At 45.2% G+C, this 22,439-nt stretch overlaps 1 protein-coding gene across 5 annotated transcripts in view; it reads left to right on the forward strand.

The window, feature by feature from the left end:
* The window catches only part of TMEM184B (transmembrane protein 184B), a 337,694-nt gene that overhangs the window by 98,210 nt on the left and 217,045 nt on the right, over window positions 1-22,439 (forward strand). For 4 of the 5 annotated variants that reach the window (XM_077452364.1, XM_077452365.1, XM_077452366.1 and 1 more), the window contains one exon: window positions 21,774-22,004. The exons of the other annotated variant lie outside the window; for it this stretch is intronic. In XM_077452364.1, coding sequence (XP_077308490.1) covers window positions 21,774-22,004 — 231 coding nt within the window. The remainder of the gene's footprint in view (window positions 1-21,773; window positions 22,005-22,439) is intronic. 5 annotated transcript variants of the gene reach the window in all.

Raw genomic sequence — 22,439 nt, forward strand, 5'->3', positions numbered from 1 at the left:
TTTCAGCGATGTGGCACTTTGAATGACAATTGCGCGGTCATGCTACACTGTACCCAAATTTTTATAATTTTTTTCCCACAAATAGAGCTTTCTTTTGCTGGTATTTGATCACCTCTACGGTTTTTATTTTTTGCTAAACAAATAAAAAAAGCCTAAAAATGTTGAAAACTTTTTTGTTTGTTTCAAAATTTTGTAAATAAGTAAGTTTTCTCCTTCACTGATGGGGCTGCACTGATAAGGCAGCACTGATGAGGTGGCATTGATGGGCACTGATATGCGGCACTGATGGGCAATACGGGTGGACACTGATAGGCGGCACTGATAGGTGGCACGGGTGGGCACTGATAGGTGGCACGGGTGGGCACTGATAAGCGACTTATTGCATTTGTTTTGTACCGATGGATGCCAATCAGTGCCAAACAATAATGCATGCCCATTGTGGGCACTGGCATCCATTGTGGGCACTGACTGGCATCCCTGGTGGTTTAGGGTAGCATACCTGTTGCTGGGCATCCCTGGTGGTCTGGTGGTGTCCCTGATGGTCCAGTGTGGGCATCCTTGGGGGGGGGGGGGTTGCTGTGCTGATAATCGATCAGCACAGACCCCCCCCCCCCCCGTCAGAGGAGCAGCCGATCGGCTCTCCTCTACTCACGTCTGACAGACGCGTGTGAGGAAAAGCCGGTCACCTGCTCTTCCTATTTACACTGTGATCAGCCGTGATTGGACACGGCTGATCACGTGGTAAAGCGTCTCAGCCGGAGACTCTTTACCGAGATCGTAGTTGCGGGGTGTCAGACTGACGCCCCGCAACAACGATTGCCTCGATGCGTGCCCCCGCGTCCTATGACATCCGGTCAGGATTTTGAAACCACTTTGCAGCCTTCATTTGACAATTGGCGGGCGGCAAGTGGTTAACTTTAGGGGTGAAATCACCTGCTACAGCGCTGGAGTCATGGCTTTATGTATTGTGGGAACAAACGCTGTTGCTGTCAAGATAGATCCACGTTGCAACTGAAATGGCGTACCTGCTAAGCAAATGATGGTTAACAATAAAACAAAGTTACATTTCAGTATAACCGTAAGACAAATACAAAAAAAAGTAAAAAAGGAAAAAAATGTTAACGCAATTTGTGCCTAAAATATATATATATATATATATATATATATATATATATATATATATATATATATATATATATATATATGCCGAAGCATGGGGACATCCTCCCGCAAAAGTAACGGTTCCAGGTTTGGGTCTCTCAGAATGCGATGGCATCTTGGGAGACCCTGTGAAAGTGTGAATGCTGTACCCTATGCTAAAACTCAACTAGTGTATGGTAGCGCTCAAAACATTCACCAATGCAAAGACCAGGATTGTCAGGACAGCGGGGACAATAACTGGTGTCACACCTATATCCGCGCTTTCTACAGGCACAACATTTTCTTTGGGGGGGCTCATTGGGTAGGGGTACTCGGGAGGACATAAGAAAAATGCCTCTCATGCAGCCGGCTTACTGCATTTGGATTGGAAAGGTGAGATGGAGCACCGTGGGGAAACAAAAGGGCTCTGACGATCTCTTCCTGGAATTTAAGGAAGTATCCAGTCCATCCTGAAGCTCTGTATAGCACATGAGTGTTCAGCAAAGCCAATTTAAATAAATAGACAACACTTTTTTTGAACCAGTGTCTGGCCTTACGGGCAACTAGGTACGGTGCTATCAACTGGTTGTTGAGGTCCACCACTCCTATATTAAGGTTATATGCTTGGACACAGAAGGGTTTCTCCACAACACCAGTTGCTATTGTAATTTTGGACCGTCATGTCTGCATGAAGGGAGGTAAGAACAAAAACATTATTATCTACTTCATAGTGAGCAAGTTATTACACTTCAAGCAGGCTCTCTCCCCCAGCCTAAGACGGGAATCTAAAAGCCGCTTGGGAAAGCCCCAGCAATTAGATCGCACGGTGCCACATGCTCCAATCTGTTGATCAAACAAGTGGCTAAAAAGTGGCTTGTGTAAGTGACGCTTGTGTAATAATTGTCCACGTACAAGTGATACCCCTTTCCGAATAAGGGTGGCACCAAGTACCACACAATATTGCCAGCACTTCCTATGTAGTCAGGGCAGTTTGTCGGCTCTACATGACTATATTTGCCCTCGTAAACCATAAAAATACATGTATAGCCTGTGGCCCTGTCACAGAGCTTATACAGCTTGACCCCATATCTGCAATGCTTGCTGGGAAGGTACTGTTTAAATGACAAGTGGCCAGAAAACTTAATCGGGGACTCAACTTGATGGGGAGTAAACAAGTCTGCAAAACGTTGGGTGAAGTGGTTTACGAGGGCCTGAATTTTGTAGAGCCAATTGTATGCAGGGTCTCCACGAGGGTGACAGAGTTCATTGTTGTTGAAATGCATGAACCACAAGATCTGCTCGTATCATGCCCTAGCCATGGAAGCAGAGAATACGGGCATATGGGGAATTGGGTCAGTGGACCAATATGACCGCAACTCTTTTTGGTTATGCCCATGAGGAGAGAGAGGCCCAGAAAGGTCTTCAATTCGGAAACCGTAATTGGTTTCCAATCTCTGGCAAGGGAGGACTGGGGAATAGTGGCGACATGTTGACCAGCGTACAAATTATTTTGGTCCACAATAGATCTATAGAGATCTTCGGTGAAAAACAGCGAATAAAAATCAAGTAATGACGTAAAATCAACTGTTTCCACCTGAATGCCCGGTTGGCCAATAAATGGGGGCTGTCAGCGACTGTATCAAAACGCTAACAAAAAAAATGTTAGCTATCGCCAGGATCAGGCCTGACTGCGAACGCTGCAGTTATGTGTTTAGTGTTTTGTAATTGACCGTGATCGATCGATACTGCACTTCGGTGGGCTGGGCGGAGGGGCAAAACGCAGGAGCTAGCAGGTATCTTGGCTGATCCCGCTAACACTGCGTTTTTGGAAACCCTAAACTGCTGGGGACACTAGTATAGATCTGATCAGATCTCGATCCGTTCAGATGCTATACCACTAAGGGAGGTGTATGCTGCGTGCATGGGTGTTGGCAGTACTGGCACTAACCTGACGCTGTCTGGGGCGACGCAGACCCTATGTGACCCTAAAACCTAACTTGTATCACCTGCCGGGCGATGAGGGGGTTAAACCTTTATTTGGTAATAAACGGCGGGTGCCCTGACACTATATAAAAAACAAACGAACCAGCATCGCCCGCAACAGTTATACGGTGATCGCTGGTGAAAGGGTTAACTAGGGGGCAATCGGGGGTTTAAAACGTTTACTAGGTAGTATATGGGGGTACCTGACGCTATAAAAAGCTGGCAAACCTAAATACTTGCCTGCCTAACCAGGGTTACCTGTGACACTAATACAGCGATCAGAAAAATGATTGCTTAGGGACACTAGTGACGGGGGGGGGGGGAGGGGGGTGTTCAAGGGGTTAAACCTTTATTGGGGGGGTTAGGTGGGTACCCTAGACCTAAAGGGGCCTACCACTAACTGTCCTACCACTTATAACAGTCACAAATGACATCAATGCAGTAATCAGTAAACAAAAGCCAAAAAAAAATGCTATTGGTGTCACTGTGACAGGGGGCGCGGGGGGGTGGGGTGATTGGGGGGTGAAAAGTGTGCCTGTGTGTTCTACTGTTAGTGTAGTGTTTGGTGCACTTACTTGATGTCTTCTCTCCTCGGCCTCTGTTTACATTACAGAAGTAGGGGAAGCATTTTATTCCGCAGGAGCCATCGCGAGGGGGTGGCCATAAATCAATGAAGGCATTCCGACCGCTGCAGGGACCCTCTGAGAGGCAGGGGACGTACAGGTATGCCCATATACCTGCCTGTGCCATTCTGCCGACGTACATCAGCATGCGGCGGTCGGCAACGGGTTAATGTCTAAACTGATGGCAATGTCCAAATTGGGCCCAAGTGTCAATATTTTGTGTGGCCACCATTATTTTCCAGCACTTCTTGGGCATGGAGTTTAACAAAGCTTCACAGGTTGCCATTGCAGTCCTATTCCACCCCTCCATGACAACGTCACGGAGCTGATGGATGTTGGAGACCTTGCACTCCTCCATCTTCCATTTTGAGGATGCCCCACAGATGCTCAATAGGGTTTAGGTCTGGAGAACTGCTTGGCCAGTCCATCACCTTTACCCTCGGCTTCTTTAGCAAGGCAGTAGTCATCTTGGAGGTGTGTTTGGGGTTGTTGTCATGTTGGAATACTGCCCTGCGGCCCAGTCTCCAGAGGGAGGGGATCATGCTCTACTTCAGTATGTAACAGTACATGTTGGCATTCATGGTTCCCTCAATGAATTGTAGCCCCCCTCAGTGCTGGCAGCACTCATGCAGCCCTAGACCATGACAATCCCACTACCATGCTTGACTGTAGGCAAGACACTTGTCTTTGTTTACTCTTATTGTCTTCCAGGACAGCCTCTGAGACATAGGGCTCCTCCCTCCGGGACAGGAAAGACATTCACCCAAGTGGTTAAAAGCAGGTCCTCCAGGCCTTTCCCTTCAGTTTTTTGTGTTTCCTGCCGGACGGAAAGGAAGCATGTGAGGAACCTGGGGAGCTCCATGTTCCAGGACTGTCCTGGGGGGAGCCTCTGAAGTACCTTCTCCTCTGCCCAAAGCGCCCCTCTGTCTAGTGCAGTGAAGAGAGGGCTGTTTGTACCCTGCTGCCTATAAGCTCGGGGGCAGTTGGACCTCTGAAGAGCGCCGGATCCTCTACCTCCATTTCGTCGCACAGACCGGTCATTGTCCTTCATCGGAAAAATGAACAGCGACCAAGAATGAACGGCGTCCACGAGGCATGCAGGACGTCCATTCCAGGTATGGTAACGAATGTACATGCGTCTGAGGAGGGGCTTCTGCGTTCCAACGAACGGAAGTGACGCAGCTTCTGGCGGAACCGCATCATCAGTGGGCGCCAGGAGACTAAGGTTCCAGTCTCCAGGCGCAGTGTGTGTGGCTTGTTTGGCGTCCGGAGCCTGTGTAGATCCAGCAGAGGCTGTGACAACACTAAGGAGCCATGGAGGACACTGCAGCAGTTCAGGCGGTTGACTCCGGTTCATCTGGCACTGGCACCTCTCAGGTAAGCGTGGTGAGGGCAGACCATGGCTCACTCTGGGAAGGGGTAAGGTCCTTGTGACCAAGGCCATTCCCTGGGTGGGGAACCACAGCTGAAGGACTGGGCGCTTCTCTCCTTCCTCCTGAGCACAGTGGTGGTGATGGTTGGGGACAGGCTCTCATGATTTGTTTTCTGTCTTTTCTTTTGCTTTTAGGGAAAAGCACTGGACAGATCTCATATACAGCCTCCAAGGGAAAAGTGTGCTGTTTGTGGGACAAAACTCGGGCTCAATTGGGAGAAGCCGCTTTGCCCCCAATGTGTCAATTTATCTGAGGATGACTCTGTGACAGAGTGTCAGAAGATCCTTTTGTCAGTAAAAGATCAAATCATTTAGGGGAATGATGGGTAGGATGCAGGGTCCCTCTGTGCCCTTATCTAGAGCGGCAAGTTTCCCTTCCCTGTCTGAGCCCAGTCAGGAAGATAGGGAGAGGGAGCCCAGGTCGCTGGCCTCTTCTCAGGTAGACTCAGGGTCTGACACTGAGGAAGAGTGTTCCAGAGGGTCCAGGTACAAATTGACATTAGACAATGTGGGGGATTTGTTAAAAGCAATCTATGACACCCTAGAGATCAGAAAGGAGTCAGTACAGCTTTCTAAGCATGACCTCATGTATCAGGGGGTCTCTGCTCAAAAATCCAGAGTTTTCCCTGTGCACAAATCTCTAGTGGAAGCAATCTTGCTGGAGTGGGAGCACCCCGAGAGGAGACTGTTCTTTTCAGGCAGTCTCAAACGCATATTTCCCTTAGAGAAGGACGCGGCCCAGCCTTGGCACAGGGTTCCTATGTTGGATGCGCCGCTAGTGAAGGTGTCCAAAAAGACGGATTTGGCCTTCAATGATCTAGGATCCCTTAATGACCCAAATGGACAAAAGGGGTGATGTGCTGTTAAAGAGGGCTTGGGATGCCTCCTCTATTGCGCTCAAAGCTGCCCTTGCAGCCACTTGTGTGGCTAGAAATTTGGAATGCTGGTTAACTCAGTTACAGTCTCATGTTTCTGCAGGCACGTCTTGACAACAGCTGCTAAAATCCTTTCCCTTATTATTTAAGGCAGTTGGGTTCCTAGCCGATGCTTCTGAGGAGTCGGTAAAGCTAGCGGCCAGGTCTGCAGCTTTGGTTAACGCTGCAAGAAGGGCTGTATGGCTGAAAGCCCGGTCGGGAGATGCAGCATTGAAGCTCAGGCTTTGTCGATTGCCTTTCTCCAGCGACCACCTTTTTGGCCCTGGGCTCCAGGAGGCCCTGGAACGTACACCAGAACAAAAAAAAAGCTTTTCCAGAGAAAAAGAAGCAGCATGAGGGCAGACGTATTTTTCAAAGGTTTAGGCAACAATCCCAGCAGGAGAGAGAGGGTCGGCCTAAAAAACACTGGTCGGGTCACAAGGGTCGTGGGAGGAGGAATACTATTCAAACCACCGCAAAATCCCAGTGACTCCTGTGTTGCAGTGGGAGGAAGGTTGGGGGATTTGCTCCCACAATGGACCAACGCAACTTCGTCAGTTTTATATTAGAGCTAATAGAAAATGGTTACAAGCTGGAGTTCAGTGCCATTCCCCCCACCTACCTACCTTAGTAACCAGGTTACCCAGAGACCGGGAGAAGGCAGAAGCTCTGAGTCTGCTGTTGGGAGAGTTGTTAGACCAACAGGTCATCAGCCGAGTATCAGATGCTAAACACGGACAGGGGGTATATTTCCATGTGTTCGTGGTTCGAAAGCCATCAGGCAAATTCAGATTGATCCTCAATCTCAGGCCCCTGAACAGGTTTATCAGGTACAAGTGGTTCAGGATGGAGTCTATCTTTACGATAACGAACCTCCTGTTTTTTTTTTTTTTTTTTTTTTTTTTATTTTAGAATTTTTATTATGTTTCCAAGGTAACAGTAAGCAAATACAGAATTACAGAAAAAGAAAAACAAAACAAATATAGTGAACCATGCAGTGTCTCGTTAGCCATCCGTACAACCTCGCATATAGATATCTGTAAACAGCAGTTGTAGTAGTTAAGACGAACCTCCTGTTTTCCGATCGCTCTCAGGGACGCATATTTCCATGTACCGATACATCGGGTGTTCCAGAAGTTCCTCAGATTGGCAGTCAAGGTGAACTTGGAAATTCTCCACTTCCAGTTCAGGGCACTTCCGTTTGGCCTAGCATCCTCTCCCAGGATATTTACAAAGGTCCTGGCAGAAGCAATAGCTCCCCTGCGTGTCAGGACCATTACAGTAATCCCCTATTTGGACAATCTTCTGTTTGTCGCTTGGTCTAACCAGCAGCTAGAAGAGGATCTTCAGGAGTTGCAACACTTCCTGCGTCGTTCTCTTGGTTGATCAATCTGGACAAGTCCCAGCTGATCCCAACCCAGGAAGGACTGTATCTGGGTTACAGAATCTCCTCTGTAGAGGGGAAGGTTTTTCTCCCATCAGAGAAGATGGAGAAGGTAGGTCTGGCAGTAGCGTGGCTTCAGACCAATCGGGAAGCCCAGGTCAGATGTCGAGAGTGATAGGCTTAATGACATTCTGTTTTTCAGCAGTTCCTTCACCAACGCCAACTGCAGGCTCTCCTACGTTACTGGGATGGCAGCCAGCAGGATTTGGATCAACCCATGCTGATACCCACCAGGGTCAAAAGGACTCTGTGGTGGTGGCGAACCAGTCACAAGTTGGACAGGGGTCTGTTGTGGTTCAGACCAACAGCTTTGGTGCTGACAACAGATGACAGCTCTTTCGGCTGGGGTGCACACCTGGAAAAAGATCTGGCTCAAGGATCCTGGTCTCAGGTGGAAGCCAGACGGACCTCGAATCAGAGGGAATTGCTGGCAGTACAGAGGGCTTTAGTAGCCTTCCAGCAATAAATAAGGGGACAACACCTCCAAGTAAGGTCGGACAATGCAGCTGCTGTTGCCTACAGTGGTGTGAAAAAGTGTTTGCCCCCTTCCTCATTTCCTGTTCCTTTGCATGTTTGTCACACTTAAGTGTTTCGGAACATCAAACCAATTTAAACAATAGTCAAGGACAACACAAGTAAACACAAAATTCAATTTGTAAATGAAGGTGTTTATTAAAGGTGAAAAAAAAATCCAAACCATCATGGCCCTGTGTGAAAAAGCGATTGCCCCCCTTGTTAAAACATACTATAACTGTGGTTGTCCACACCTGAGTTCAATTTCTCTAGCCACACCCAGGCCTGATTATTGCCACACCTGTTCACAATCAAGGCATCATTTAAATAGGAGCTGCTTGACACAGTAAGGTCCACCAGAAGATCCTTAAAAGCTACACATCATGCCGAGACCCAAAGAAATTCAGTAACAATTGAGAAAGAAAGTAATTGAGATCTATCAGTCTGGAAAGGGTTATAAAGCCATTTCCAAAGCTTTGGGAATCCAGCGAACCACAGTGAGAGCCATTATCCACAAATGGCGAAGACATGGAACAGATGTGAACCTTCCCAGGAGTGGCCGGCCGCCCAAAATTACCCCAAGAGCGCAGCGACGACTCATCCAAGAGGTCACAAAAGACCCCACAACAACGTCCAAGGAACTGCAGGCCTCACTTGCCTCAGTTAAGGTCAGCGTTCATGCCTCCACCACCAGGAAAAGACTGGGCAAAAATGGCCTGCATGGCAGAGTTCCAAGGAGAAAACCACTGCTGAGCAAAAAGAACATCAAAGCTCGTCTCAATTTCTCCACAACACATCTTGATGATCCCCAAGACTTTTGGGACAACATTCTGTGGACCGATGAGACAAAAGTGGAACTCTTTGGAAGGTGTGTGTCCAAGTATATCTGGCGTAGAAGGAACACTGCATTTCAGAAAAAGAACATTATACCAACAGTAAAATATGGTGGTGGTAGTGTGATGGTCTGGGGCTGTTTTGCTGCTTCAGGACCTGGAAGACTTGCCGTGATAAAAGGAACTATGAATTCTGCTGTCTACCAAGAGATCCTGAAGGAGAATGTCCGACCATCTGTTCGTGTACTCAAGCTGAAACGAACTTGGGTTCTGCAGCAGGACAATGATCCTAAACACACCAGCAAGTCCACCACTGAATGGCTGAAGAAAAACAAAATGAAGACTTTGGAATGGCCTAGCCAAAGTCCTGACCTGAATCCTATTGAGATGTTGTGGTATGACCTTAAAAAGGCCGTTCATGCTCGAAAACCCTCTAATGTAACTGAATTAGGACAATTCTGCAAAGATGAGTGGGCCAAAATTCCTCCAGGACGCTGTAAAAGCCTCATTGCACGTTATCGCAAACGCTTGGTTGCAGTTGTTGCTGCTAAGGGTGGCCCAACCAGTTTTATTAGGTTTAGGGGGCAATCACTTTTTCACACAGGGCCATGATGGTTTGGATTTTTTTTCACCTTTAATAATAAACACCTTCATTTACAAATTGCATTTTGTGTTTACTTGTGTTGTCCTTGACTATTGTTTAAATTGGTTTGATGTTCCGAAACACTTAAGTGTGACAAACATGCAAAGGAACAGGAAATGAGGAAGGGGGCATACACTTTTTCACACCACTGTATATAAACAAGCTGGTGGGGGGGGGGGGGGGCAAGAGCCCTGCTTTGCAGAAGATAGCAGGAGAAATTTTCTCTTGGGCCGAGTTGAACCTAATGTCGCTGTCCGTGGTTCATTTAAAGGGGGCTCAGATCTCTGCGGATTTTCTCAGTCGCCAGTGTGTGAAACAGGACGAATGGTTGCTCAACCAGGAAGTGTTCGAGCAGGTGGTGAGGCCTTGGGGCATACCAGAGGTAAATTTGTTTGCTTCAGAAAGGAAAAAGAAGGTTGCTCATTTCTTCTCCCTGCTCTTGCAGGATCAAGCCAAAGGGATAGATGCCTTTGCCAGTGCATGGCATTTCAACCTGTGCTATGCCTTTCCCCCAATAAGGCTTGTTCCGGCAGTCCTCCAGAAATTTCATACCCAGGTAACGGATCTCATTCTGATAGCCCCGTTTTGGCCAAGAAGGGCCTGGTTCGTAGTCCTAAAGAGATTGGCAATATATACTCCGACTCATCTTCCGAGAAGGGAGGATCTGGTTACACAGGGTCCTATCCGGCATCCTAAAATAGAGACCCTCAGACACACAGCGTGGTATCTGAGGAACAGCTGTTAAGGGCCCAAGGTTTTTCAGAAAGGGTCATCAAGACTCTTAGAATGCCATAAGCCAGTGACCAGGACCTTTTACATCAAGGTGTGGAAGAGATTCAATTCCTGGTTAGCAGAACAGGGGCAGGAAGATCCAGGTATTCCGGCAGTGCTGGACTTCTTCCAGGCAGGGGTGGTATTAGGGCTTTCTGACAGCACCTTGAAGGTACAGGCCGCCGCTTTAAGAGTCTTTCTTCAGGTCCCCCTGCAGCAAGATCGTTTTGTAAAGAATTTCTTTAAAGTCCTCTCCAGGCCAGGGAAGGTCAGAGCCTGTCCCTCCTGGGATTTATCCTTGGTTCTTAGTGCACTTGCAAAGAGTCCCTTCGAACCTCTGGAGAAATCTGATGCTAAATGTGTATTTTTAAAACCTTTTTTGATTACAATTACCTCAGCCAGAAGAGTGAGTGGGATGCAGGCGCTCTTGATTAGAGAGACTTTTTTTGTTGATTTTGTAGAATAGGGTTGTGCTTAAAACAGACCCTAGTTTCCTCTCCAAGGTCTCTTCTACTTTTCATAGAATTCAAGACATTATCCTGCCAACATTTTACTCCTCCTCAGAAGGTGATGAGGAAGGAGGACTCAGTTTAGTTGACGTTAGGCGTAGCCTTTTAGTTTATTTAAAGATTAGCAAGGACTTCATGAAGTCGGAATCTTTGTGAATTTTGCAGGTTCACGCAAAGGACTTAAGACATCTAAAACCACCATCGCCAGATGGATTAGGATGACGGTTTTAGAGGCATACAGGTTAGCAGGGAGGCAAGCGCCATCTATTTAAGGCACACTCAACTAGGGCGGTGTCAGCTTAGTGGGCAGAGAAGGCCGGTGCCACTCCGGAGGAGATCTGCAGAGCAATGACATGGTCCAGCTATTCCACGTTCGCAAAGCATTACTGCCTGGACCTGGCTGCTGATAAGGATCAGGCATTTGGGAGAAAGGTCCTCCAGGCAGTGTACCCGCCCTAACAGAGTAAGTTTCTTGCTTATCTCAGAGGCTGTCCTGGAAGATGAGAGAAAACCGGAGTTAGACTTACCGGTAACTCTTTTTCTAGGAGTCTTCCAGGACAGCTTGGTTTGACACCCAGAGTTTTATAGCTGGAGCAAAAGGGGATATACTAATGTTTTGCCAGTGTTTTATGTCTTTCAGAGCCTTCCGGCGGTTCTTGCGGAAACTGAAGGGGAAGGCCTGGAGGACCTCCTTTTAACCATTTGGGTGAATGTGTTTCCTGTCCCGGAGGGAGGAGCCCTATGTCTCAGAGGCTGTCCTGGAAGACTCCTAGAAAAAGAGTTACCAGTATGTCTAACTCCAGTTTTCCTCACCTGGTTGCCTCCACACATGCTTGACGCCATCTGAACCAAATAATTTTATCTTGGTTTCATCAGAACACAGAACATGTTCTTAGTCTGCTTGTCTTCAGCAAACTGTTTGCAGGCTTTCTTGTGCATAATCTTTAGAAGAGGCTTCCTTCTGGGACAAAAGGCATGCAGATCAATTTGATGCAGTGTGCAGCGTATGGTCTGAGCACTGACAGGCTGACCCCCCCCCCCCCACCCCTTCAACCTCTGCAGCAGTGCTGGCAGCACTCCCGCGCCTATTTCTCAGACAACCTCTGGATGTGACACTGAGCATGTGCATTCAACTTTTTTTGTTGACCATGGCAAGGCCTGTTGCATAGTAGGTGAGGTTGAAAAAAGACACAAGTCCACCAAGTCCAATCTATGTGTGTGATTATATGTCAGTATTACATTGTATATCCCTGTTTTGTTGCGGTAGTTCAGGTGCTTATCTAATCGTTTCTTGAAACTATCAATGTTCCTTGCTGAGACCACCGCCTGTGGAAGGGAATTCTACGTAGTTTAAGGTTAAACCTCTTTTCTTCTAATTTTAATGAGTGGCCACAAGTTTTGTTAAACTCCCTTTTGCGAAAAAGTTTTATCCCTATTGTGGGGTCACCAGTATGGTATTTGTATATTGATATCATATCCCCTCTCAAGCATCACTACTCCAGAGAGAATAAGTTCAGTGCTCGCAACCTTTCCTCATAACTAATATCCTCCAGACCCTTTATCAGCTTTGTTGCCCTTCTTTGTACTCGCTCCATTTCCAGTACATCCTTCCTTAGGACTGGTGCCCAGAACTGGACAGCATACTTCAGGAGCGGCCAGTCCAGAGTCGGAGCCTGTTCTGAGTGGAACCTGTCCTATTAAACTGCTTTATGGTCTTGGTCACGGTGCTGCAGCTCAGTTTCAGGGTTTGGCAATCTTCTTATAGCCTAGGCCATCTTTATGTAGAGCAACAATTCTTTTTTTCAGATCCTTGGAGTTCTTTGCCATGAGGTGCCATGTTGAACTTCCAGTAACCAGTATGAGGATGAGAGCGATAACACCACATTTAACGCACCTGCTCCCAATTCACACCTGAGACCTTGTAACACTAATGAGTCACATGACACTGGGGAGGGAAAATGACTAATTAGGCCCAATTTGGACATTTTCACTTAGGAGTGTACTCACTTTTGTTGGCAGTGGTTTAGACATTAATGGCTGTGTTGAGTTATTTTGAGGGGACTGCAAATTTACACGGTTATACAAGCTGTACACTCACTACTTTAAGTGCTTCTTCAGCCCCCGGAAGATTTTATTCCTTTCCCGAACAGAGCACTTTTTGCGATTCTGGACTGCGTCGCTTTAACGGACACTTGCACGTGCAACGTTACACCAAAACAAAATTGACGTCCTTTTTTCCCACAAATAGAGCTTTCTTTTTGATCACCTCTGCAGTTTATTTTTTTTGCGCTATAAACAAAGAGTGACAATTTTGAAAAAAAAAAACATTGATTTTTAAATTTTACTATAATAAACATCCCCCCAAAAAATATAAAAAAAAACAAACATTTTTTCCTCCGTTTAGGCTAATATATATTCTTCTGCATATTTTTGGTAAAAAAAAAATCGCAATAAGCGTATATTGAGTGGTTTGCTCGAAAGTACAACTTTTGTAGCGTCTACAAAATAGGTGTTATGGCATTTTTAGTATTTTTATTTTTTAATTAGTAATGGCGGTTATCTGTGATTTTTATAGTGACTGCGACATTATGGCGAACACATCGGACACCTTTGACACTATTTTGGGACCATTGTCATTTATACAGCGATCAGTGCTATAAAAATGCACTGATTACTGTGTAATTGACACTGGCATGGAAGGAGTTAAACACTAGGGGGCAATCAAGGGGTTAATTGTGTTCCCTCTCTGTGTTCTAACTGAAGGGGGGTGGGACTGTCTAGGGGAGATAACAGATCGCTGTTCATACTTTGTAGTATGACAGTTTGACAGTCTCTTCTCCCCTCAGAGATCCCAGTTCTCAGTGTGTCATGAGCGATAGCGGGAGCCCAGCGGTCACCACGACCACCAGGCACCGCATCTGCACTGAAATTGCCCCCATGAACTCGTACAATTACATTCATACTGAGGATGCATTTTACAGGTGCTATAGCGCTAAAAATAGCGCCTGTAAAGAACCTCTTACTCCAGTGTGAAAACCCGAGTGCTTTGACACTGGAGCGGTGCGCTTGCAGGACAGTAAAAAAAAAGTCCCGCACCAGCATCTGTGCAGCGCTGTAGGAGTGGTGTACACACCGCTTCTAAAGCACCCCCGCCCATTGAAACCAATGGGTAGCTGTGCTTTGCGGGCAGTTTTAACCCTTTTTTGGCCTTTGGTGGGGGTTAAAAGTGCCCTGCTAGCAGCTGTAAAGCGCCGCTAAAAATAGTGGTGCTTTACCCCCAACATTCCAGTGTCAAAGTAACCTTATTGTGAATCTAGGCTAAATTTTTAATTCTAGTGGGGACAATGAGACCTGCTAGTAATGTCTGAGACAGGTGTGCAGATTTGGGACCTCTAGTGGTAATTTCACTGCTGAAACTTTTAAGAGCTAGAAGAAACCATTAGGTGGTTAACGTGTCATCTACCAAAAGCTGAAATTCATTTTGGGTGGACAATCCGGTGTAAACAAGTTAACAACTTAACAACCGCCCTATAGCCGAATGACGGCTACAGGGCGGTTTCTTAACTCTGGGAGGCCGCCATATGAAGTCCTCCCAGAATTCCGCTCTCCCGCGCCCCCTGGGGCGCGCACTCGAGAGCATCCGTGACCATCACGGTAAACGGCCGCTCATATGACGGAGTGATCGCTTGTAAACAAACCGGCGTCATGTTCCTCCCTCCCCCTCTCTGTACCGATCGGAACAGCGGAGGGGGAAGAGATCGGTGTCAGCAGCGATGTGGGCTGCATCTGCAGTGCCCACATCGCTGCTCACCGAAAATTAACCCCTCAATTCCCTACCATTACTCTGCAATACCCTGCATTACTCTGCAACACCCGCCAATACCCTGCAACACTCTGCAATGCTCTGCAACACCCGCCAATATCCTGCAATGCTCTGCAACGCAATACTCTGCAATGCCATACTCTGAGATACCCAGCCATACCCAGCCATAGTCGGTGATACCCTGCAATACCCAGCCATAGACACTCCCGCCGCCCTCCGGTGCTTCTACTGACTCGCCAATACGATCAAATCCAGAATCTTTTTTTTTTTTCAGGCTTCCCAGCTTAGAGGTGAGATGCGGGGTCTTATTGACCCCATATCTCACTGTAAAGAGGACCTGTCATGCCATATTCCTATTACAAGGGATGTTTACATTCCTTGTAATAGGAATAAAAGTAATCAAAAAATGTATTTTTGGGGAACAAAATGTCAAACTAAAATAAATAAAGTAAAATGAACAATAAAAAAAAAAAGTTTTTTTTTTAAAGCGCCCCTGTCCCCATGTGCTCGCATGCAGAAGCGAACGCATACGTAAGTCCTGCCCACATATGAAAACGGTGTTCAAACCACACATGTGAGGTATCGCTGCGAACGTTGGAGCGAGAGCAATAATTCTAGCCCTAGACCTCCTCTGTAACTCAAAACATATAACCAGTAAAAAAAAAAATGAAATCGTCGCCTATGGGGATTTTTAAGTAGCGACGTTTTGCGCCATTCCACGAGCGTGTGCAATTTTGAAGAGTGACATGTTAGGTATCTATTTACTCAGCGTAACTTCATCTTTCACATTATGCAAAAATAAAAAAATTGGGCTAACTTTACTGTGTTTTGTTTTTTTTTTTTTTTTTTTATTTTTTTTTTTTTTTAAGCACAAAACAGTTTTTTTTTCCAAAAAAAAGCATTCGAAAAATTGCTGCGCAAATACCATGCGAGATAAAAAGTTGCAACAACCACCATTGTATTCTCCAGGGTGTTTGCTAAAAAAACTTATATAATGTTTTGGGATTCTATGTAATTTTCTAGCAAATAAATGATGATTTTTACATGTAGGAGAGAAATGTCAGAATTGTCCTGGATGCTCCAGAACGCGTGATGGCGCTCCCTGCATGTTGGGCCTCTGTATGTGACCACACTGTGTAAAAGTCTCACACATGTGGTATCGCCGTACTCGGGAGTAATAGCAAAATGTGTTTTGGGGTGTAATTTGTGGTATGCATATGCTGTGTGTGAGAAATAAACTGATATGACAATTTTGTGAAAAAAAAAAAAGTAAAGAAAATCTTGATTTTGCAAAGAATTGTGGGAAAAAATGACAACTTCAAAAAACTCATCATGCCTCTTACTAAATACCTTGGAATGTCTTCTTTCCAAAAAGGGGTCATTTGGGGGGTATTTGTACTTTTCTGGCATGTTAGGGCCTCAAGAATTGAAATAGGCCGTCAGTACTTCAGGTGTGATCAATTTTCAGATATTGGCACCATAGCTTGTGGACTCTATAACTTTCACAAAGACCAAATAATATCCACCAATTTGTACTTATTTTTACCAAAGATATGTAGTAGTATACATTTTGGCCAAAATTTATAAAGAAAAAATTACTAATCTGCTAAATTTTATAACAGAAACCAAGAAAAATTCATTTTTTTACAGAATTTTCTGTATTTTTTCTTTTATAGCACAAAAAATAAAAAACCGAGCGGTGATTAAATACCACCAAAAGAAAGCTCCATTTGTGTGGAAAAAAGGACAAAAATTTCATATAGGTCCAGTGTTGCATGACTGAGTAATTGTCATTCAAAATGTGAGAGCACCGAAAGCTGAAAATTGGTCTGGTTATTAAGGGTATTTAAGTGCCCAGTGGTCAAGTGGTTAAACACCATGCAGCAAAGATATATATATATATATATATATATATATATATATATATATATATACATATATATTAAAGTGTTTGTAAATGATCACCTTGTTGGCCAGAGCAGGGCGGGTTGGAGAGGACCCGACATACCTGAGCATGATGAAGATTGTATCCTTTGATTATTTTCCATATGCGAAACATCAATGAATTTTACTGCGAGGAGAGAGTTTCTCTGGAAGTTTTGGCTTGGAACACCCGAAATGATCTATATCTAGAGTTACCTTTTTGAAGTGCCGTTTTATAACCCTTTTAGGGGTAAGTGCATTACCATTGGGGGTGACACTGAGCATGAGGGTCCACTTTGGAGATAGCGGTGTGGTGAACTCTTTGGAAGGGACTTCTCCCCTCGTCTGAGAACTGTGTGGAGCACTCTACTCGCACTCTAAGATTCTGCACATTCATTGAGACCTATGAACTTTCTAGTTTTCATTTTCTGATTTCCGCATGCAGTATATTTATAATCTTTAGCGCTGTCAGTATAGTAGCTCTATTCTCCAGTATTTTCTGATCAAGTGGTACTATATGCTTTTTTTGTAAAACAACCTATTACGTTTTTAAAATAGAGATGAAAGGCAAAACCTTTTAGTATAAACCTAAAAAAAAAAAAATATATACCCCTTCTATATCTATATAATTATAATATACACCAACCTTCATACCGTCTCTCTGTTCTCAGCTGCGTGAGCTGGGGGGAGGAGAAACAGTAATACACTGATCTTAGAGTGAGGCTGTACAGAGGGGTCATGTCAGGACAAATCTGATCATTGGAGGAGAGTACAGAGTTCCCAGCATAGCAAGAGAACTGACCACAGTGTGTTCTCCTGCTTAGTGTTGTCGGTTTTTAATAGGAAACCAGAGAGACTAGCAGGAATTCACTCACCGGAAGCCATACAAAGAACAGGATACTTTCTCATATAAGTACATGGTATATCAGGAATATGAAATGTTGGGGCAACAAACGCTTTAAAATGGTTGTAAAGGTTTTTTAAATATCAAACATCTCTATACTTACTTGTTCTGTACAGAGTGGCCCTGAAACTCTTTTTCTTGGGTCCCCCACCCCTGGCTCCTTCTCTTTCCACTGCCCCCATGGAAAGCCGCTTCCCATGGGGTCCCTTGTGCCTACTCACTCCCGAGCTTGCCCCTCTGCGTCAATTGACACACAGCAATACCTGTCCTTGCTACTTTGTCAGTGGCTTTCTTGGACAACAGAGGGTGCCAATGGCTCCCAGTGCTCCAGCAAAGCCAGTGAGACCTGGAAGTGAGGGCAGAGAGGAGCTTCAGCTGTGTAGAGCACTGTATCGAATGAGGAACCGGGTAAGTGAAGGGGGGGGGGGGGGGTACTGGTACCTAAACCTTTTTTTACTTTTATTTTTATTTTTATTTTTTTAATGCATTATGGTAAATGTTTTTAGGCTTTAGAAGCACGTTGCCACTTTAGGTCACTTTAGGGTTCACATTGCAGCGATGCGGGAACGCCGCGAATCCGCGGCGGGTTCCCGCTTCGCATGCCTCCCGGCAGCAGTTCACACTGCCCTATGCGAACTGCTGGGAGTGTCAGTGAAATGTTAATGACACCCCCAGATCAGTTCGCATATCGCAGTGCGATCTGCAAACTCGGACAGGAATCGGATCGCATGGTGTGAACACCCATGCGATCCGATTCTCCTGCGGACCAAAAAAAGGGTCCTGTGCGAGTTTGGGGCGGGTGCGATGCGAATTCAGCCATACTATCTGTATGGCTGAACTCGCATCGCACAGAGATCGGATGTGATTTGCACTGCAGTGCGGTGCGAATCACATCCGGTTCTCGTAGCCGCAGCAATGTGAACCCAGCCTAAATTTGGAAAGTTGTCCTTCGACAAATACTTCTGGTAAAAATTCAGGATGGGTAGTTCAGAGTGTTTGATTTCAAGTTCGACATTAGCCTGAAGTTCAATTGGTTCCATCTGAAGATCTCCCGGAGCAGCGGCCACATCTGCAGAGAAGGGGTTGATCACCAGCATCACGCTCTTCTCCTGCGTATAAAAATCTTGAAATCTGTCCTGGAACTGACTCTGCAGCTGACTTATTGCAACAGCATAACCAGGTGCATACTCTGCGACCTGTAGTTGTGCCCTGGTTTTAAAATGAATTAGATTTCGACCCTCCATGACTTTTGAACAGTTCCAATTTCATTAGAAAAGTCTTGACGTGGTTAAACATAGTGTGAACTAATTGATTTTTTGATTGAAGCTTTATGTTAAGTTTTTTCAAATGAGAAAGAGATGTCTATAAGAAAGGCAAAGTCAGCCATCGATTTTGTATTGTTAAACTCAGTTACTGGTTTGCCCTTTTCTGTCATGAACTCTTGGATGGCATCTTTCAATTCAAAAACCCATTGCAGCACTTTTGCACGGCTCAACCATCGTCGCACATCACAAAAGTAGACAACATCGCTGGGACCTTTATCGTATTCAGTTTCAAGAACGTGTTGGAATTGCCAGTGATTTAAACCCCTTGCCCGGATGAAGTTCACAATCTCGTTGACAACTTTCATTATATTGTCAAATCCTAGAGATTTTGCACACAGATTTTCTTGATGAATGATGCAGTGATAAGAGATGAAAGTTGGAGAATTTGATTCTTCTCTTAAAAGTGCCACAAATCCCGAATTCTTGCCAATCATACTCTGCGCTCCATCTGTCACCACTCCTACAAGATCTTGGATACTAAGGTGATATTTTTGGAGGATAGCTTTTGTTGCATTGAAAATATCGATTCCCCTCGTAGTCCCTTTCATTGGACACGGTGCTAAAAATTCTTCCAACACTTCTAAATTGTCATTCACTCCACGAATGAAAAAAGCAAGTTGAGCAGTGTCTGTTAGGTCAGTGCTTTCATCCAGGGCTAAAGAGTAACATAAGAACCTTTTTAGTTTCTTCTACGTTTTCAGCTAATTCCTCTACTCTTCGTGTTACTGTCTGTCTAGATAAGCTTATTTTTTTTTTTTAAGTCCTCCATCTTCTTAGGGCACACGCATTCCACAGCTGCTAATATACACTCTTTTGCAAATTCTTCATCCAAAAAAGACTGTTTTTTTCGCAATATTTTCAGCAATCGCAAAACTTGCTTTTACTACACTGTCGGCATCATCTGACACTTAAATACAGACGACTGTTATTTCAGTGACTTCTTCAGCAAGTTTATCTTGTCTGTTCGAAATTGGCCCTGAAGAGATTCAAAATTCTTTGCATGCTTTGTTTCATAATGTCTTCTAAAATTATATTCCGTCACAATCGCAATAGTTTCTTTGCATATTAGACCGAGAGGCTTGGAATCGTTTTCCACAAAAAAAATAGATAAACCTTTCACTGAAATTTCAAGACACTTCACCATGACTTAGTTTCTTTGCTGTTTTGGACACACTTGCCATCATTGAGTTGAATGACAATTTGAATACAGGGCAGGGGTAGGCAAGAGATGCCAATCTACCTGAACAAAATGAAGGATCAAATATCACTGGGGTTCAGCGCCCTTTTGATTTAAAAAAATTTTTTTAAAGAAATTTACTAGCAAGGCCTGGCCCTAACTAAATTGGTAAGGAAAACTTACAAAGATGTCACTGTAAAAATATAAACTGAGCCTAGAGCAGTGGTGTCAGTGGAGATAGGCGGTTGTAAACGGGCACAAATCCGTATACATCTGTTGCTCCATAGCGGTGAATGGAGGGTCCGACTGGGTCTGCCTGAAATACAGTTGGATGGACCTGATCAGATCGATCGTGTGAAAGGGACCTAAGGCTGCTATCACACTGATGCACTGCGGTTTGCCAGCACCGTGGGTGCAGCACAGTGCACCTGTGGCTTTTCTGTGGGTTACTTGCACTTTGCCGTAGAAATCTATTATATCCTGCAGGCATGGTGTACCTTCTGAAAGCACACCAAAACAGCAGGCAATAACAGAAGTCTATGCCTCGGTGCAGGTAACCCGCAGGTGCACTGCGCTGCACATGCAGATCAGTTTGAAGGCAGCTCAGTGTAGCTAGTCTACCAGTGTAGAGAACAGATATGCCCATTGCTGTTTAATTTTAATTAAAAACTGACCTTAATCTTCGCTTCCTCCTAACGATTCCTGCAGGCTGCTGCTGTCCCCAGGCGGTTAAGGCTGGCGGCTGTTGCTGGCATTCCCCCTGGGTGAGTATCGCTGGCAGGTACTGCTGGTGGCTACAGCAGGCAGGTATAACTGCTAGATAGTACAGTGGTGGGTTCTCTGGTAGGTACACACTGTTGGGTACACAGGCTGTTACACTGGTAGATACACTGGCGGGTACAGTTGCAGGTACACTGGCTGGTACAGTGGGTACATGCTGGTACAGTGGTGGGTACACCGATTGGTATACTGGCGGGTACCCTGGCTGGTACAGTGGTAAGTATACTGGTGGGTACAGTGGTGGGAATACTGGTGGGTGTACTGGCTGGTACAGTGGTGGGTATCCTGGCTGGTACAGTGGTGGGTATCCTGGCTGGTACAGTGGTGGGTACCCTGACTGGTACAGTGGTGGGAATACTGGTGGGTATCCTGGCTGTTATAGTGGCGGGCACACTGGCTGGTATAGTGCTCACTGTGTATAGTGCTCAATACTCACTGTGCAGAACAAAGCCCGTGCTACAGGAAGCATGCGGCTGCAGTAAAGAGCAGAGCCGATGCTTCCATTATAGCGCCGGCCCCTGTCCTAGGCTGAGTGATACCAAATGCACTCCGCCTATGACGGAAGCTTTAGGAAGCATCGGCCCCGCTCTGCTACAGCTGCATGCTTCTTGTAGCGTGGGCTGTATTCTGCACAGTGACACGCGGAGATAGTGGGCGGAATCCCGCGATCTGGCGGCGGGCCAACTGGTTGGGCACCCATGCTCTAGGACATTTACCGTTTTTAAATTTTGTCAGAAGTAAAGGAATATACCCTTGGATAATTTGACAAGTTTGACCTCCTATCCAACACATTTTGAATTTGTTTTAGGACCAAAAAAAGTATGATTTTGTTGGCCGCATGAAAAATTCACATTTGTACTCTGAGCAGTAATCATTGCATTAGTGAAAGCATGGATTTGGTGAACTACAGATTCCTTTTTTTTGCATTTAATTGAGTATTCTAACTAGATTTGGTAGTAAAGTATAAATGCTATACTTTTGGTGTGTGTGTGTTTTTTTTTTTTTAATTTTTTTTTTTTCTTTTTTGTTCTTGTAGGACATGACAATGTCCAGTTTAGGTGACCTCTCTCAGGATGGCACAGGTATGGTTGCTGAACAGCCTGTTGCCACACTTTCAGGCACTACATCTCCTACCAGTCCAAACTTCTCTAGAATACCAGAAGAGAAGCCTTTCACTCTAGAACAGCCTATGTTCCTTATGACAACCACTGCTCAGGCCATCTCAGGATTCTTTGTCTGGACCGCACTACTTCTAACCTGTCACCAGGTATGTGGCTCTCCTTTGGTAGTCTGTGCTGATTTATTGATTGGAAATGGAAGGAATACTTTGACTATGACTTTTTTTTATTTTTTGTGCATTTGTCGATTATCCTGATCACTGCTTTAAATTTCAAATGATTTTGTCTTTTCAAATTGCTTCAGTACTTAGGCAAAAAACACTTAGGGGTGGATTTAATATGGAGTGTGGATAAAGCTCTCTGCTAGATGCCACAGTATTACTACACATTATGGCTTTTTTGTGTCTTTCATGAAAGGCAGGCCATGGTATAGAGCTTGGGTGTCCCACAGAGTTTTCAAGCAGAGACAATTCTGATTAACCACTTAAGCCCCGGACCAATTGTCAGCCTAAGGACCAGAGGTCTTTTCACAATTTCGCACTGCTTTAACTGGTAATTGCGCAGTCATGCAATGTTGTACCCAA

This window comes from Lithobates pipiens, unplaced genomic scaffold (genome assembly GCF_037356315.1).
Source record: "Lithobates pipiens isolate NorthernLeopardFrog02 unplaced genomic scaffold, aLitPip1_a1.2 Scaffold_23, whole genome shotgun sequence".
Classification (NCBI taxonomy): Eukaryota; Metazoa; Chordata; class Amphibia; order Anura; family Ranidae; genus Lithobates; species Lithobates pipiens.